Genomic DNA, 19,111 nt, shown 5'->3' with positions numbered 1-19,111 from the left:
ATCACATTTCACCACACCATCACATACGCCGCTCATTCATATTAATTTACTTATCATGCAAGACCCGGGCTACCAAATTATTGAAATAATAAAATTTGACAGCCATGGCAACACACACGTTCCTAGTACAATGTAAAATCTCTCTAAAATAACTAAAAACTACTCTAAAACCTACTCCTCCCCATGAGAGGTGAGGTCGATGACACTGGCAACGGAGCCGCCGGCCTTGTCGTCGCTGGCTGCTGGCGCATACCCACAGGAACCGCCGATGTGTGTCTTTTTGGCATCGTCATCGCGTTGATCCTTCTCGTCCTTGTCCTCATTCTCGAGCTTCTTGAAAAGTCAAGTGCGCCGTGCGTCGTTGACATGGAGCTGACGGCGCTCATGGTCCACCGTGCCGGTGCTTCACGGATGGATAGACCGCCCGGTTCACGTCGACGAGTTCAAGGTCCGCGAGGAGCAATGCATTGGCAGCGACATCCGCTTGCTCCGCCTCCAATTGAGTCATGGCTGCGCGGTGCTCGTCCCGTAGCACAACGCAGACTTGCTCCTCTGACTTTGTCATGGAGAATTGGCCGTCTGGCCCGCTGGCCATGGCATGAAGGACTATCACCTCCTCCTCCTGGACCACCGCCAACGCCATGGTGTCGCCTCCTCCTCATCCATCTACTCCTCCTTCTAGCTCGGGTCCAGAGAGCTCAGAGGTTAGTACACCACAATGCGGGCCTGGCAACTGTCATCTGTGGCGTGGACCTCCGCCGTGATTTTAACGTGGCGCTCTGACTCGACATGTTCAACGGTTCTAGAGCTAGCCTATTTTGGGTGGGATTGTGTCATCGGAGACCAAAATGGTGGATGCCCGAACTTCCCAAAATCGCCCCTCGATTCGCGACCGGCCAAAGGATTTTCAGACGTCCAAACCGGTCGAACCTAAATTAAAGGTTCGTGTTGGAGCCCTAAAACCGTCAGGTCGAGACATACAGGCATATAGGCTAACTCACTGCGCATTATGCAGTACACACAGCAGAGCACAGACTGACAACAACGATCTACCGTTGGATGGACGGCTGACCAGGTGATTGTCAACTATGTGCCAATCGTGCTATGGAACGTTTCGCCTTCCAGATCGATCCGCACATGCGGGCACGATTATCTTGGTGCAGTAGCTACTACTAACCGGACACGCGGCTGGTGAGACCACTTAGATCGATGGATGATTCGATGGCACCTCGCAACAATCGGATCCGGGCGTGTGTTTGATTTTGTCCCTCTTTGAGTTGCAAGTTGGGAGACATGAGAGATTCCATACGTCGTCGCCGTTTACATTGCTTGCAGCCTTCAGCTTTTTACACACAGGACGTGCACATGGTAGCGAGTAAGCCGCATGATTCGACATTGCGTTGTATAACTTCTTCCATGGTCTATCCACATGATTGTATTGATTGATTCGAAACTGCCGATCATAATGCATGCTGCACACGAATGGGTTGTCATCGTCTTCCAGTAATTCTTATCCAACTACGTACCTGCCGTCTGGTAGCAGCTACCTAAGGCTCATCAGCTGGTTTGTGCACGCATGCACCGACTTTTGTTTATGTTATATTATAACAACGATTTGGATCACATTAATCTTAATTAGTAGCTACTACTGCTTCGGAAGGTCACTCGTGCAGCTGAATGACTGAATCGAAGGAAATGCCCGGGTGTCGGCCAATATAGCTGCACGATCTGCTTCCTAGTGATTGTGAACCATGGTTCGTTGATCATTTTTTTGGGATCACGCGGCAGATATCCCCACCCATACATATATATAAAAAAATTTGTTTTGTGCCACAAACAATTTCATATATTCGATGATTTTCACTTGAACTTCACGGGTTCAGTATGTGCCACTATCGTTTGCGAAGAAAATAGCTATATGCCCCTGTGGCCTGTCTTGGCAAGTTGTCGTATTCTGAAACCCATTTCCACCTCTGTGGGATCCATCACTTCGACACATCAGACATGGTGATAAGGAGACTCATTTGACAGTTTGGGACCCACCACTTTGCCATGTTATCAACAGGCAATGGGTAGTCACTATATACTTTTTTTTCAGGGAAGTCAATATACAATGACTGGTGGGTCATACAGCAAAAGGCTGAAAAAATGGCCACCATGGAAAAACAGCCCCCATCCAATCAAAGACATTCCATCCGGTACAACGCCATCCAGCCCATTAAAGTGCACGTTCGTCGCCGCCACCCCTCAGTCTCCCCCTTCCAACCTCTTCCCTGTCCCCCGCTATTGGAAATAGCCCTGCAGCAGAGCGTGGGATGGGCTGTCGAGGTGAGGCCCATGTTTCCGATGTCACAACCCAAAGAAATTCCTATTTTGGAATGTGAACAGCTAAACTGTGGTTAATTATTATTTTTTGCAAATTTTCTTGTAGTGCTTGAGCCTAGCTGGTTTTCACCAGGAATTGATTTGAATTGATTGTCCTTTACGGATGAAAACTTTTCTGGAATTAGTTAGAACCCTAAAATTATTTTTAGGGAATATATACAATGCGAAATTGAGCTTAAAAAAATGTGTAATCTTTATTTCAGATTGGGCTAGAAAATATATTCCATATGACCTAGAGATTTATGAGGAAATATTGAAAGCCTAAAAATTTAATTTTTTATTTATTTGGACCCTAAAACTTTTCTAGAATATTTTATAATATCCCAAAATAATTTTACAATTTTTTTATTTAGAAGTTATCATGGAAATAAATTTCTCTAAGCTGTAAATATTAAACGGACCGATGTAGAATTTTCCCCAAAATATTTGAACGAAATTGTTTTTTAAATCAAATTTAAATTCAAAAAAGGAAAAATAAATAGAAATGAGAATCAAAACCTTACCTACCCCACCCGAAACCAACACGACCTATTTCCTAGCTAACACTTAGCGTGCAACACAGTGCAGTGCGCACCCCAGCGCACAGCCTGCCTAACTTATCCAAAGTAGTAGGCCACGTTATAACCCAGCCATAGGATCTTCTCCGATCTAACCGCTGATAGCACCTTGCCAACCCCCCCCTCTTTTCCACTGACATGTGGGTAATGACCCATAGTTATATGAGAGCGGGGGATTTTTCTCTCCCCGAATACGAATTGCTTTCATGCGTACAAAATTTGGGGTAAACTATGTTTTTACTTAAACATAGATGAATTTGGATTCAAATATAAAATTTTACATGAGCTTTTCTTATTGTTGAGTTTTAGTTCAAAATTCAAATAAGAATATCACTTAAGAACTTAAGTGCAAAACTACAATTCAAATAAGAACTGAAAATTCATTTAAATAAATAAGACAAAGTAATATGAAATGAAAACTTGTTATGAACAGCTGAATAATACAAAGTGATTCTTATAAACTTCATTAATTTAGGACAGTAAAACTGAGCCAAATCCCAGCCCTCTGACGACCTTGTTGTTTGTGCCCGTTCATTTTTGTGATTCGAGAATTTTCAGCCATCAGATTCGCTGTCCTAAGGGGCAGCTTCTCCACAAGAAAAATCTGAGGTATCTGGTGAATTGGACCTTTTCTACCAGCCCAATTGGCTAGAAAGGCCGACTGCGAGCGAGAGGTGGTCACTGCGAAAGGGATCCATCGGTTGTTGTCACACAAACCAATCGCTATTCCTTCTTCCTCTCGTGACTCTTCCTCTCCTGTTCCCGTAAAAAAATAGATGTCAATGGCGACGACGGCGGCGGCGCGGAAGGTTCCGACGGCAAGTTATTCCTCTGCCACGCTTCTGGCAATGGGTATGGCGATGCGGAAGCTTCCCCACGCTCGTCCCAGCCACCCCGCTCGCAGATTCTAGTAATAATATTTTGTTGCCTCTTAACTGACTTTTTTAAAATCTTTTTTCAAGGGGTTTGTGATTTATCTATCATTTTATGGAAATGTTGGATCTACTCATAACACTGATTGTTCTTAAAATGGTTGGTTTGAAACCATAAACTTGTGTTCCTTTGGAATTGGAGTTTTATACAAAGATGTACAAGGTTACATGTTTGGAGAGGAAGAAAACTCATATGCGATTGACACCTTCGTTAATAAAGTAATTATCCACGGGTAGGCATGTAAGAGTTAACCATTGACATCTTGATGACTACCCCTCCTACACCAAAAACTATATTTAAATCAATTTTTGAACAAATTTTGGACACAACAAAGTCACTGCAGTAAGTTGAACCTAATAGTGCATACACAAAATAAAGAAAATCGTTCTAATGAATCATAACTCATACACAACATATGCTATGATTTTGACTCTATTTAAAGACATTTATTGGTCAATAAACACAATATAATTATTATAATAGAAAATTAAGTAAAATAATAGGGCAAGTTTATAAATCAAGTACACTTGCTTTCCTATAATACATTATTATTATGTTTCCTATATAGGTTAAGTGGTGCCTTAGATATACATATTTGTGTGCAGCCTATACATATAAAAGAAAGGTTTATAGTTTCAGTGGCCTACGTTGGGCTTGAACTTCATCATGAGAGAATAATATACACTATTATGTTCTCTTCTGCATTAATTCACTAAACTTTAGTTTACTAAATTTATCAATAAGTATCTCAATAGAAGATTCAAGAGTGACTAAATGGCCGCCCTTGGTAACATGAACTAACTTAGTATGAAGTTGTATGAAAGGGTAAACATTACAAATGGTGCTCCCAGGTCAACTTTTAGATAGCATGAAGTATCACGTAAAAAAGACATGCAAACTAGAATGTATAGCTTAATGTTATAGTTAATTTAGTACATTGAGTTGGCAATATTTAGGTATATAGTAATTTGTTTGCGGGGATGTAGGTATATAGTAATTACATGATCTTTTCTTGTAGAAATATCAAGTACAACACAGATGCTCACACACTCACACACACCATGGCCACCCTCACCACCCCCCCCCCCCCCAAAACACAGAAACACATCATGTTGTAAAGGCTAAACTCGATGAGCTTCAAATTTGGAAAGTCATCAGGGTCAACATATGCGCCGAAAACCTTATATTGAAAGAAAGATCCGCTTTAACAAGACACACATGTCATCGAATCTGCAGTTTGATCTCTGGTGGCCCGATGGTAGAACTACCCTTGAACCAATTGCTAACTTAATATAGTTGGTGTCAACACATTTTGTTGAACCTGAAAAAAACTTTCCAAGAAGACATTTTGTTGTCATTACTAATGTTTAGATGGCTAGAACCCTTGAATGTTCATCTCACAAACAAAGTTGCTTCCTTAATTAGTCACAGACAAATGTACAAATGTGGCCGATTCAAAGGGGAGCGCCTCTTTAGCGCTAAATGCGCCAGGTTGCACAACAACATAGAGGGCGTCTCCCGCATGGGCCCCAACCCCGTAAATTGTTCACTCGACTCATGCTCGCTCGGCGCACGCTCGATCGTTGCTGCTCGATTTGTGTTTTGTATTTATCCCGACCGCCACTCTTAGGAAAAAGCCCCAGCCAATTTTTTCTATTAATTTTTAAAAACATGTTTAAATCATAAAATACTCACAGATTTAAAAGAAGTTTGCGAATTTGAGAAAATATTCATGGATTTAAAAAAAGGGTTCATGAATTTCAAAATAAGTTCAACTATATGGAAAAAGTTGACAGAATTTTAAAAAAGTGCACGGGTTAAATTATTTTCCACATATGTATTTGAAATGCTCTTGAAATTTGTTTTTTACCAAATTTGGGATTCATGAATTTCAATAAAATGGATGGATTATTAAAAAAGTTCACGATTTAGAGAACCTTCACAAATTTGAAAAAATGTTCATTAATTTCATAAAATTTCCACGAATTTAAAAATAGATCATAAATTTGGAAAAATAATATTAACAAATTTGTTTGCTTGCGAATTTAGAAAAATAAAAATAAAAAAGTGAAAAAAAAGAAAAACAGATGAACTAGCAGATTAAAAACATGAAAAGAAAAAAAAACGCGAAGGAACATTCTGCAGCATTGCCAAAACCAAAAATAACCACCCGGTGTCTTTCTGTTACATGGGCTGGCCGGAAGCAGAATATGTGCCGAATATGAAAGTATCGACTCAGAATATGACCGTTTACAGGGACGATGAACTTCGTTACGTCGGCCCACATTGTTACATCTCCGGCTATGAGGATGACCGTTGACAGGGACAATGGGTTCCACGTAGACTTCCAGGCACCATCCGATTTGAAATCTCGATTGCATTATTTCTACATAGGACATACATGATCCAACCAGGTCGGGACTTTTGGGAGACTTTACTGAAGACAACGTAGGACATGCTTGGCGGGCACCATGCTAGCTTCGGATGACGCAGCTGCCGGAGGATGACAACGGTTAGTATAATTGTGAGCACGAGAGAAGAAATTATTCTTTTTTTTTTCGATTTGCAAATCGCTCAAGGATTGGTACATTTGTGTGCATAGGGATTGGCCAAGGGAAGCTTACAACTTTACAAGCTTGGACATGGAGGTAGCTGACCTACTCGCTGCATTTTGTTTGTCTGATCCACACTCGAGCAGCCTGTCTCATGTGGATCAGATCATGGCTACATCACTCGACCTTCCGGCCTCACAATGTCCACGGTGATGAGACATGACAGGTCCCCAAGCTAGCCATGCATGTACAAGTGCAAATCTCATGGCCGTGACAACCTAACCGATCTCCATTGATGCACATTCATAGTACATGCTTAGCTTGATCCACTTGCGAGGTGAATGATTAGCTGAGCAACTGGGTTTATTGGGTAACTTAGCTAGGACTACTACATTCATAGTACCACATGCTTAGTTTGATCCAGTGGTGGTTAATTAGCATATCTAGTTTGTGTTCATTACTAGCTCAACTAGCTAGCTAGTACTACCACTAAAACGCTTGATAGCCTAGATCAGAGAGCTAGGCAAGTGCATGCCCCAACTTGATCACTTGGGTAGAATTAACTATAGCAACTACCTAGCTAGTCAGGCTATAGCCTAGCCTAGATGCTGTTTTAGATTAATTCCAAGTTTCGAGCTTGACAGTGTTGATTAGCTGTGTAAGACCCTAGACCGACCGACACTATTAGGACGAAACGACGTACGTACGGCCAGTCAATAGATCGATTGAGAAAGTCTTTCACCTTTCTTGGATTAATTTGTCTATATTGAGAACGTATGTTGTCGGGCGTGAAAACCATTTTGGACATGGTCCTCAGTCCTCACCGGTACCGCCGCCAAATACGATGCAAAGCCGAATCCCTAAATGGAGGCACCACCTGATGGATAGGCGATCTATCACCCATCGCTAGGAGAGGATTGTCAAAAGTTGTTCAGTAAAATGTCCATCACACATACAACATCATCTTACCGAGAAATGTACAAACGAATTGCACTGTCCAAGCTAGTCAAACATAATGAACGGTATATATGCATGATCACACGATCCTTAGTGACGCTACCACAAATTAACTATATTTGTGTCATCTGATCGAATATATATATATATATATATATATATATATATATATATATATATATATATATATATATATATATATATATATATGCAAAACTAATTTTCTTTCCCTCTCCGTTTACATTTAGAGTAAATATTTAGTGTGAGTACATGTCCTTGCGGGCTTCTATGATAGCTCAACTGGTACATACATAATTTGTTCCAGTTTATTAGTGTCAGAAAACCTACTAGACCAGGCCGGGCAGGCTAGGTAGACCGTAGATTAAACTAGCAAAGACTACAAACTGCTAGACTTTGACCTTATCACTTGGATCAAGTTAACTAAGCAACTATTCGATCCAAGTGCATTAACATTTTGATCTTAGTAGTAGGAATGCTAGACCTTAGACCTGCACATAGTTTCGCTGTTTAGATTCCAAGTGTCGCATCTGATCACCATGCCGATTAGTGGTAAGACTGGTGCTATTAAGCCAAACGGCGGCCTGGTCAATATTCAGTAGATATATGATAGGCGATGCCCTCTTGCATTTGTCTAGTCTGAGGTGGATGTAAGCTGCACGTTTAAACTGTTTAATTCAAGTCCAAAACTAACGAAACTAACGAACTTTGACATTGAAGAAGAATTATTGGTGGTTGTTGATACGGAATGGTTACTCTGATTATTGGTTACTTTGCATATTTTGGCCCATTTCAGTGTCTACTGAAATTGAGTGAACTTCATTGAAATCTCAGTCTAAGTGAAAAAGCAGACCTTAGAACCTTGTCATCCTTTCCGCTCTCTTTTGGTTATGTTGTACCATTGGACCGATATCCTTTCTTTTGGATGCAGTGTATTCGTAAACTGAAGTTTAAAACCACACCGTCAACGTCAGTGCTGTTTCTGACATGCCAAGGGACAAGCATTGTCCGGTTTAGGAGGTTGAGGAATGAATGTTGTCTGTTATTGAAATTCAAAGGCAAAACCTGAAACCAGTCTGAACCAATGAATTGAAGGACCAGAAAGCACAATTTACATGGGTGGAGCTATAGGAGGGCATTGGCCGAGATTATTCTGTACAATGTCCGTCACACAAACAACACCATCTTACCGAGAAATGTACACATTAATGGTGTCATCTGTTCAAGCAAAACTAAAAACATATGGAAAAGAAAACCCTTATTTCTATTTACATGTGGAGTTAATATTCGTGTGCAATAAGAAGTACATGTCTTCGTAGACTTGTGGTTGTGATGTGACCGCCCAACCAGTACATACATATTTCAATCTACTCCTAGTTTACTAGTGCAAGTACATGTCTTCGTAGACTTGTGGTTGTGACCGCCCAACTGGTACATACATATTTCGACCTACTCCTAGTTTACAAGTGTCACTAAACCGCTAGACTTTGACTCCATCACTTGGATCAAGTTAAATAGCAACTAGTAGCAAGGCTAGACCTTAGACTACCGTGAAGTTAACTCCATCACTTGGTGGGGTGTAAGTTGCACATTTTAACTGTTTAATTTCGGTCCAAACTAACTAACTTCCAGAGCGAAGAAGAATGATGGTTCGTATGGTTTGATCATTCTATGAATCAGCACAACACATTACATATGATCATGTTAGGAAGAAATGTACACATTATATTAATGTCATTCTCAAGAACCAAAATCTCCCTCTGTACTAACTAATTAATTTGTTCTCCGTTTATACCTAGAGTTAATATATTTCTGTGTAATAATTAAGTACTTATCTTTCTGGCTATGACAGCTCAACCGGTACATATTCTAAATTTCTGACGCAACCGTTACAATTGATACAATTTATTAATAAGTGTCAGAAAACCGTGTTTCAGTCATGTTTGTGCATGTCAGCGCCGAGGTCAGATCAGGGAAGTCTAGGTAGACTCTAGATCAAACCTAGCATGACTAGAGCTGCGAGACTGGCTCGCTTTGGTGTTAAGATTGTCAGTGTCCCCTCTGACAGTGTTGATTAATTAGCTGCGATTCCAAAGTCAATGAAGCGAAATAGATCCACGACATCACAGTCAAAAACATATAGTCATTGTATCACGTTTACCCCTTCTTGGACTACCTATTTTGCTCAGTTTGAGGGTGTGAATGTGTGATCAAGTTGCACACTTAGCTTGGAGAGTTTTGCTCAGAATTGTACAAATGAAATAGGAAGTGTATACGCACGCTCATCGAAGTATAGCTAAGCTTGTATCGTCATTCAGCTTTGATAGACTTTGGGTTTCTTAGATGAGTTGGAACTGGATTTATACATAAGAAGTCTTGAAGAAATGCGAAATCGAAATGAAGCAAATTTAAACAGTGTTGATTATTCGGTTAGCACCTGGGTAAGCAGTACCAAACAACCAATCACACAATGCTGAACTGTTTTCGCATCAGTTCCATTTTAGCACAAATTCTTTCATTGGTTTGCACTAGCTAGCTGCATCTGTAAACAACAGAATGAGAAAGTGAAGACACCTTGTAGTATGTTGTCAAACAAAACTCTGAACACATGAGCTATAGCAAAATCCTCTTCTGTGCATTAACTTTTGTCTGTATGTTATGTACATAGTGTTGTAACGTTCAGCAAAATATACATGGCCTAACTAATTGAGTTCATTCTTCTTTGTACACCTGTCTAACTACTAGATGGTAGGCGTCATGATGTTGAGCAGTGAAACCCTGGTCTGCACCACGCTCTTGAACACCATGTCGCATGCGCCATCACACTCGTCCAAGCACCGCTCCAGCACGCGCAGCCTCTCCACTGTGGCCTCCGCCGTCTCCGGCGTCCCCGTGACGGTCCTCCTGGCGAACACAGGAATAAACGTGGCCGTCTTCTTGGAAGAGGACGCCGCGGACGACATAGACGCGGCGGCCGAGAACACGGCCGCGGAGGACACGGCGCTGGCAGCGGCCGCCTCGACGAGCGCGTAGGCCATCTCGCCCTCCTCGCTGCTAACGGCGACGAGGTTCAGCCGCGCACTCTTGGAGAAGACGGCAGAGACGGACGCGGCGAGGCGGGCGAGCTCCTTCTCTGCAAGACGCTGGGACCTGGCAGCGGACGCGAGCCTCCCGGTGTCGCCCCTGCGCAACGCGGCGCGGGACTCGGTGGCGGTGTGCCTGAGCGACAGGAGGTACCCCTGGAAGCCCTGGTGCGCGTCGGCAAGGAGGAGGAAGGCGTCGAGGAGGCGGTCAGCGGCGTTGCTGGTAGGGCACCGAAGCGCGGCCCCAGACTCCGGGAGGAGGAGGAGGTCGGCGAGGGAGGAGTGGAGCGCCTGGATGGCGGCGAGGCCGGACGGGAGGGAGGAGGAAGGGCCCTGCTGGATCCAGGAATGGAGGGCGGCCATGTGGGCGTGGAGGTTGGCGAGGAGCGGGTGGGAGGAGGTGGTGCCGGGGAGGCTGACGGAGCGGAGGTAGCGAGGCTTGGAGAACGTCCTCGCCGGCGTGAGAGGGAATGAGATGGATCGACCGAAGTTGAGAGCCATTCTAGGTCTTGCTGTTGCCTCTTGAGTTTGTTGCTGCTGCTAGATGTCACATGTGTGAGATGAGATGTGGTTTGATGGAGGAGACGATCGATGTTGTATATATGCAGAGGGTAGGAGGAAGCCATGAGGTAGGTAGCTTGGAAAGCGGTGGTTGCACGTGTGGGTACGCAGCGCACCGGGGGAGGAGGCTCGCCGCGTTAAGTCAAAACTCAACGCAACGCCGGCGATGGTATCCGGATCGTCGTGCATGTGTGGCTTAGGTGTCATGTTGGGGAGCGACGAGCTAGTACAGGTGCTGGGCACTTGGACATGCATGCACGCACGCACACTCGGTCAAGATATATCACTGCTGGCGCCTCGACATATGATTAGAGTGTTAGAGCGTCTACAGCCAGATATGACAAATGAGTAATGCTACACACAGGCACTTTAAGGGGGCTTTACCAACTAATTAGAGATTAATGGCTGTGATTCAGTTAAGTAGGATGGCCCCACCACTTAAAATCAGGGGGGCCAATTAGATTAGCGCATGTTCTCCACCCCGCAAAAGTCCGTTGAATTTGCCTGTGAATGTAGTATTATCGTATGACAAATATGGCCCCTTAAACGTACGTGGATGCGTCCAGGCATGTCCTTGAGCAGTGATCGGGCACTGTTCAAATCAATACAACTGCATTCGAACATCTTATACTAGATTCTCAAATCCATAGAAAAACATGCAAACTTAAAAACCTGCGTACTACGTAGCTACAGCTCGTTGGAGATGTTTGACAATCTCTATGCCCGGCTCCGGGTACATGGGCGGCAACTGCTGCTCCGACGCCTCCGGCGGCTTCGCTCCGGCCTCCTTCTTTTCTATCTCCGCGTCGAGTTCGGCAAAGAGCGCGTCGGACACCGCCTGCTCCTGCCGGAGGAACTGCCGGTTGGCCTCCACATAGGCCACATCCTGGATGGACTCCAAGATGGCATGCTGCTCCGCCATCTCCGCGGCTTGGGCGACGGCAAACTCCGCCTCTGCCTCCACTGTGGTGAACCCCCCGGAGCAGGTTGCTCCACCTCCTTCTCCGGATCTGCCACCTCCATCGGCTCCGGCAGCGGCTCTCCCTCCTCCTCCGGTTGTTGCTCCTCCTCCTTCGGCTCCAATGAGTCCGGAGGCATCCCGACAGTGATGCGGATGGTGCGCCGAGCCTGGATCTCCTATGTGATCTGCCTCAGGCGCTCCGGTGTGAGCATAGCGTACGTTGTGATCAGCCGCCGGACCATGGCGATGCCGGAGAGCGTGGGAGAGCGGGGGAGAGGAGGCAGATGGGCTCGGGTGGCGGTGCAAAGAGAGAGGAGGTGGATGGGTTAGAGTTGGGGATGCCGTTCGGCTTTGGCCTCGGGCGATGAGCCGGAGCGACGCCACGTGGCGTTCACACCACGGTGACGGAGGAGGCGTCCATCGGACCGTCGGGTTTCCGGACGTTTTCATGTGGGACCCCATCATTAGTCCTATGTGGTAGATGCGTCCGGGCGCCCCATATCCGTCACATATTTGAACTGGATATGAGGGGTGCCGGTCATCCCAGAAACGTCCCGTTCGAGAGGCCCGTCTCGGTCAAATTTTCATGACCGGTCAATGGCCGGACAGGTCGCCCGGGCGTTTGAGACCGGTTTAGGACGCCTAGCTGTAGATGCTCTGAAGGCATCTCCGACGGTGATCTACCGTTGGATGGACGTACGGCTGACGAGGTGATCGTCAACTATGCGCAAATCGTGCTGTGGCTCGTTTCGCCTTCTAGTTCGATCCGCCAGGACAGCGCGGATCGCACATGCGGGCACCATTATCTACTTACCGGACATGCGGCTGGTGAGACCACTGAGATCGATGGATGATTCGATGACACCCCCGCAACAATCGGACCCGGGCGTGCGTTTGCTTTTGTTCCTTTCCGAGTTGCAAGTTGGGAGACATGAGATATGCCATACGTCGTCGTCGGTTACATTGCTTGCAGCAACGTTCAGCTCTTTCACACACAGGACGTGCACATGGTAGCTAGAGCAAGCTGCAAGATCGACATTGCGTTGGAAATGCAACCTGTGGTGCCTGCACATCATGTACTACCAGTATAACTTCTTCCATGTCTATCCATGATTGCATTGATTAGCTTCAAACTACCGATCATAATGCATGCTGCACACGACTGGGTTGTCGTCGTCTCCCAGTAAACTAATTCTTATCCAAGTACTACGTACCTGCCGTCTGGTAGCGGCTACCTAGCTTCATCAGCTGGTTTGTGCACGCATGCGCCGACCTTTGTCTATGTTTAATTATAACAACGATTTCTATCACACTGATTTTAATTAGCTGCAACTGCTTTGGTTGACTTCTTTGCTTCTCTCATGGTACAATCCTCTTCCTGCTGAGTCCCCTTTCTCCTCGGTCCACAGAGAAACAAATGTAGGACTGGTGCCGACAGTTCATCACGGAAGAAAGAACTCACAGAGCCGGGATCGGTAACTAATAGTACTACTAACTAATACTAATATATAGAAATAGATACCTATAAATAGAAATGAACTAATATATAGATAATCGAAATTGAAAAGAATTGTCTTTTCTGTATACTTTCCCCGTTGTATTGCTACCGCACGTCTTATGCAATCAATTGGATCATATAGATATCCCTTCAACACAACATAGGTCATCGAAAAGATCTCGGACGACTCACCAAAGCACGAAAGCCAGTTAGAAAATGGATTCCTATTTGAAGAGTGCCTAATCGCATGGATAAGCTCACATTAACCCGTCAATTTTGGATCCAATTCGGGATTTTTCTTGGGAAGTTTCGGGAAGAAATTGGAATGGAATAAGAAGGAACATGTATCACACGTGCAAAATTTGGGAGCGTGCCGCACGAATATTCTACAATAGCAGGTATTGAAGAATCCGTACAAGAAATTTTACTAAATTTTAAAGAAATTGTATTGAGAAGTAATCTCTATGGAGTTAGAGACACATCCATTTGCGTCAAAGGTCCTAGATACATAACTGCTCAAGATATCATCTTACTGCCTTCCGTAGAAATCGTTGATACGGCACAACCTATAGCTAACTTGACAGAGCCCATTGATTTCTGTATGGATTTACAGATGAAGAGAGATCATGGATCTCAGACAGAACTCAGAAAGAACTATCAAGATGGAAGTTATCTGGGGAGGTTACTCGTGTAGCTGAATGATTGAATCGAAGGAAATGCGCGGGTGTCGGCCAATATAGCTGCATGCTCGGCTTCCTAGTGATTGTGAACTAGTCATGCTTGTTTGGTAAACGCTTACCATCGTTCGTTGATCATTGTTTTAATCGCCCGGGCAGACATCCCCTGTTATAGATATATAGGGAAATTTGGTTCCCGCCACAAATACTTTCATATATTCGATGATTTTCACTTAAACTTCACGGGTTTGGTGCGAACAAATGCGCAGGTAGGCTTGACGCAGATTATAATATAATATCAACATCTACAATACAAAATAAATAAAATACAAAAATATTTTTCGTGATGGATCTAATGATACAAATTTGGTACTATGGACATTGATATTTTTTCCCTAAAAATTTGATCAAACATGCACATTTGACTTTTGAAAACTAATACACCATATATTTTGGAACGGAGTGAGTAATATCTGAGATGGGTCATATAGCAAAAGGCTGGAAAAATGGCCACCTTAGTAAAACAGCCGCCATCCAGTGCAAGACATTCCATCTTGTACTCCGCCATCCATTCACTAGTAGAAAACTGGGCTTTGGTCACAGGGCAATATTCACATTAGTCCCGGTTCGTGCGGCCAGGGGCCTGCCGGGCCTCGTGGGGGCATTGGTCCCGGTTCGTCCGGACCCTTTGGTCCCGGTTGGTGGGACAAACCGGGACCAATGGGCCACGCTCCTGGCCCACCACCCTTTAGTCCCGGTTCCTACCACAAACCGGGACTAAAGGGCTGGTCCTAGTTGCGGCCATTGTTTAGTCCCACCTCGCCAACCGAAGGGCGCTCACACCAGTTTATAAGCCCGTCCCTCTCTGCCTTGTTGAGCTTCTCTTAAAGTGAAAATAGATGCCCTTATACAGGGAATTTGACCTAAATTCACAGTAAATTTCATAGAAATTTATTATGAATTTAGATTGAATTTCCTCTATAAGCGCATCTATGTTCATTTTTTTATATTTATAAAATAAATAAACCTTAATAAAATAAATAAAAATAAATAAACCTTAATAAAAATAAAATAAAATAAAATAAACTATAGTAACTAAAATAAATAAACCTTAATAAATTAAGTAAAAATAGTAGCAGTAAAATAAATAAAAATAACAGCAGTAAAATAAATAAAAATAAAGTAATTAAAGTAAAATACGTAAGTAATTAGAAATAAAATAAATAAGTTTTTTGTTGTAAGTAGAAACAAAACAAAACAAATAAAGCAAAAGAGAAAAAAAAACAGAGGAAAAAAATTATGCCACCTACTGGGCCACCACAGCCTGAATACGACTAGAAACCCATCCATGGGCCAGGATTCAGGCCCACAGAAGGCCCAGTAGGCCCCACAGGAAAAGAGAACGGTTAGGCCCGAAAGCCTGCAGTTGAGAGGAGTTCGAGAGGGTGGGCGCAGCAGCGCTTATAAACCACTCTCGAGCTCTCTCAACTAGCGAGGTGGGACTAAACTTTTGACGCGGGGCAGCACAAGGCCTTTGGTCCCGGTTGGTGCCACCAACCGGGACTAAAGGGGGCATTGGTCCCGGTTCGTGGCACCAACCGGGACTAAAGGCCTTTAGTCCCGGTTGGTGCCACGAACCGGGACCAATGAGTTCCCTATATATACCCCATCGCCACAGTAGAGCACTCCAGAGTGCTCTGTTTTTTCTGGCCGGCGAGGGGAGGGTATTTGGGTGCTCTAGCTCACCTCCTATGCACATGAGGTGTTCGATGAAATGTCTGAGCCACACTAGTTAATCTTTCTCCTCTCGAAACTCGACCTCCGAGCTCCATTTTCCCCGAGATTTGTCTAGGTTTAGCGGTCCGTCACGTCCCGTCCCCGTCTTCACCGCCGTCGATCGTCCGCGCCGATCTCGTCGCCAGCACCACCGTGGTGAGCCTCTTGTTCTTATCTTCTTTCTGAAAGGAAAAAATTCTTACTTTAGATAGTTACTTGTCTAATTTTGTTACTTTTATTATTCCTTCTTATTACATAGTGCGATGGTTTTGGTATCTGCCCCCATCGGCCCTCGTCCTGTCTATGATTCGGATGTGGTATATATTATCTTTTTATAACTATTTGGTTCATTTATTGTTTATGACAAATATACCGACCAACGTGACATAGATTTTATTTATCTAGGAGGTGGTTGAACCGGAAATTCTAACCGACCCTATTGTCGAGAGGTTAAATTTAGTTGAAGAAGAAAACAATTACTTGAAGGAAAAAATAAAAAAAATTGAGAAGGAGAAGATGATATTGGAGTTGCATGTTGCGGATGTCGTCGATGATCACAAGATCAAGATGGATGCAATGCGCTTGAAGATTAGAAAGATTAGAAAATATGCCATTCATACCGAGGCTTGGTATCATTATGCCGTTGGATCAATTGTTACCTTGGTTGCGATTATGATCGCATTTGTTTTCGCATTGAAATGTTTTACATAGTTTCAATGTATGGTTTAATTAATTAGATGCTCTGGAGAGCTATATATATGTTGTTAGATGAGAACTATGTATGTACTTTGGTTTTAATGTGATGATGAACTTCTATTAATTTGGTCACTTAATTATCTATTCATGATGTTCTGTAATGATTTTTGACACACTTAATATATAATGCACGCAGATGAACCGGCAATGGATGTACGGTGACAGACACACCTCCGAGTACATTAAGGGTGTGCATGATTTTCTCGAAGTGGCTGAGGCAAACAAGCAGAATGGTTTTATGTGTTGTCCATGCCCTATATGTGGGAATACGAAGTCTTACTCTGACCGGAAAATCCTTCACACCCACCTGCTTTACAAGGGTTTCATGCCACACTATAATGTTTGGAAGAGGCACGGAGAAATAGGGGTTATGATGGAAGACGGCGAAGAAGAAGAGGACGATGACAACTATGTGCCCCCTGAATACGGTGATGCTGCAACGGGGGAAGCTGCTGAAGATCAAGAGGAACCAGACGATGTGATGCTGCAAGGGGGGAAGCTGCTGAAGATCAAGAGGAACCAGTGCCCGATGATGATGATCTCCGCCGGGTCATTGTCGATGCAAGGATGCAATGCAAAAGTCAAAAGGAGAAGCTGAAGTTCGATCGCATGTTACAGGATCACAAAAAAGGGTTGTACCCCAATTGCGAAGATGGCAACACAAAGCTCGGTACCGTACTGGAATTGCTGTAGTGGAAGGCAGAGAATGCTGTGCCTGACAAAGGATTTGAGAAGCTATTGAAAATATTGAAGAAGAAGCTTCCAAAGGATAACGAATTGCCCGACAGTACATACGCAGCAAAGACGGTCGTATGCCCTCTAGGATTGGAGGTGCAGAAGATACATGCATGCCCTAATGACTGCATCCTCTACCGCGGTGCGTACAAGGATCTGAACGCATGCCCGGTATGCGGTGCATTGCGGTATAAGATCAGACGAGATGACCCTGGTGATGTTGACGGCGAGCCCCCCAGGAAGAGGGTTCCTGCGAAGGTGATGTGGTATGCTCCTATAATACCACGGTTGAAACGTCTGTTCAGAAACGAAGAGCATGCCAAGTTGATGCGATGGCACAGTGAGGACCGTAAGAAAGACGGGAAGTTGAGAGCACCCGCTGACGGGTCGCAGTGGAGAAAAATCGAGAGAAAGTACTGGGCTGAGTTTGCAGCTGACCCAAGGAACATATGGTTTGGTTTAAGCGCGGATGGCATTAATCCTTTCGGGGAGCAGAGCAGCAATCACAGCACCTGGCCCATGACTCTATGTATGTATAACCTTCCTCCTTGGATGTGCATGAAGCGGAAGTTCATTATGATGCCAGTTCTCATCCAAGGCCCTAAGCAACCCGGCAACGACATTGATGTGTACCTAAGGCCATTAGTTGAAGAACTTTTACAGCTGTGGAATGGAAACGGTGTACGTACGTGGGATGAGCACAAACAGGAGGAATTTAACCTGCACTCGTTGCTGTTTGTAACCATCAACGATTGGCCCGCTCTCAGTAACCTTTCAGGACAGACAAACAAGGGATACCACGCATGCACGCACTGTTTAGATGACACTGAAAGTATATACCTGCACAAAAGCAGGAAGAATGTGTACCTGGGCCATTGTCGATTTTTTCCGACCAACCATCAATGTCGAAAGAAAGGCAAGCATTTCAAAGGCGAGGTAGATCACCGGAAGAAGCCCGCCATGCGTACCGGTGATCACGTACTTGCTATGGTCAATGATTTACACGTAATCTTTGGAAAGGGTCCCGGCGGACTAGCTGTTCCGAATGACGCTGAGGGACACGCACCCATGTGGAAGAAGAAATCTATATTTTGGGACCTGCCCTACTGGAAAGAGCTAGAGGTCCGCTCTTCAATCAACGTGATGCACGTGACGAAGAACCTTTGCGTGAACCTGCTAGGCTTCTTGGGCGTGTATGGGAAGACAAAAGATACACCTGAGGCACGGGAGGACCTGCAACGTTTGCACGAAAAAGACGGCATGCCTCCGAAGCAGTATGAAGGTCCTGCCAGCTACGCTCTTACGAAAGAAGAGAAAGAAATCTTCTTTGAATGCCTGCTCAGTATGAAGGTCCCGACTGGCTTCTCGTCGAATATAAAGGGAATAATAAATATGCCAGAGAAAAAGTTCCAGAACCTAAAGTCTCATGACTGCCACGTGATTATGACGCAACTGCTTCCGGTTGCATTGAGGGGGCTTCTACCGGAAAACGTCCGATTAGCCATTGTGAAGCTATGTGCATTCCTCAATGCAGTCTCTCAGAAGGTGATCGATCCAGAAATCATACCAAGGCTAAGGAGTGATGTGGCACAATGTCTTGTCAGTTTCGAGCTGGTGTTCCCACCATCCTTCTTCAATATCATGACGCACGTCCTAGTTCAT

At 44.3% G+C, this 19,111-nt stretch overlaps 1 protein-coding gene across 1 annotated transcript; it reads right to left on the bottom strand.

Annotated features, from left to right (window-relative positions):
• Positions 1-10,143: 10,143 nt before the first annotated feature.
• On the bottom strand, positions 10,144-10,986 carry LOC109767586 (uncharacterized). Its single transcript, XM_020326332.1, has one exon. It carries the CDS (start codon positions 10,984-10,986, stop codon positions 10,144-10,146), a length of 843 nt encoding a protein of 280 aa, XP_020181921.1.
• Between the last annotated feature and the right edge of the window lie 8,125 nt (positions 10,987-19,111).

Source organism: Aegilops tauschii, chromosome 7 (assembly GCF_002575655.3).
Source record: "Aegilops tauschii subsp. strangulata cultivar AL8/78 chromosome 7, Aet v6.0, whole genome shotgun sequence".
Taxonomy (NCBI): Eukaryota; Viridiplantae; Streptophyta; class Magnoliopsida; order Poales; family Poaceae; genus Aegilops; species Aegilops tauschii.
This window is presented reverse-complemented; position numbering and strand designations above follow the sequence as displayed.

What these genes read in the sequence shown, in the direction of transcription:
- LOC109767586 (XM_020326332.1), bottom strand. Translation starts at nt 10,986, where the DNA reads ATGGCTCTCAACTTCGGTCGATCCATCTCATTCCCTCTCACGCCGGCG.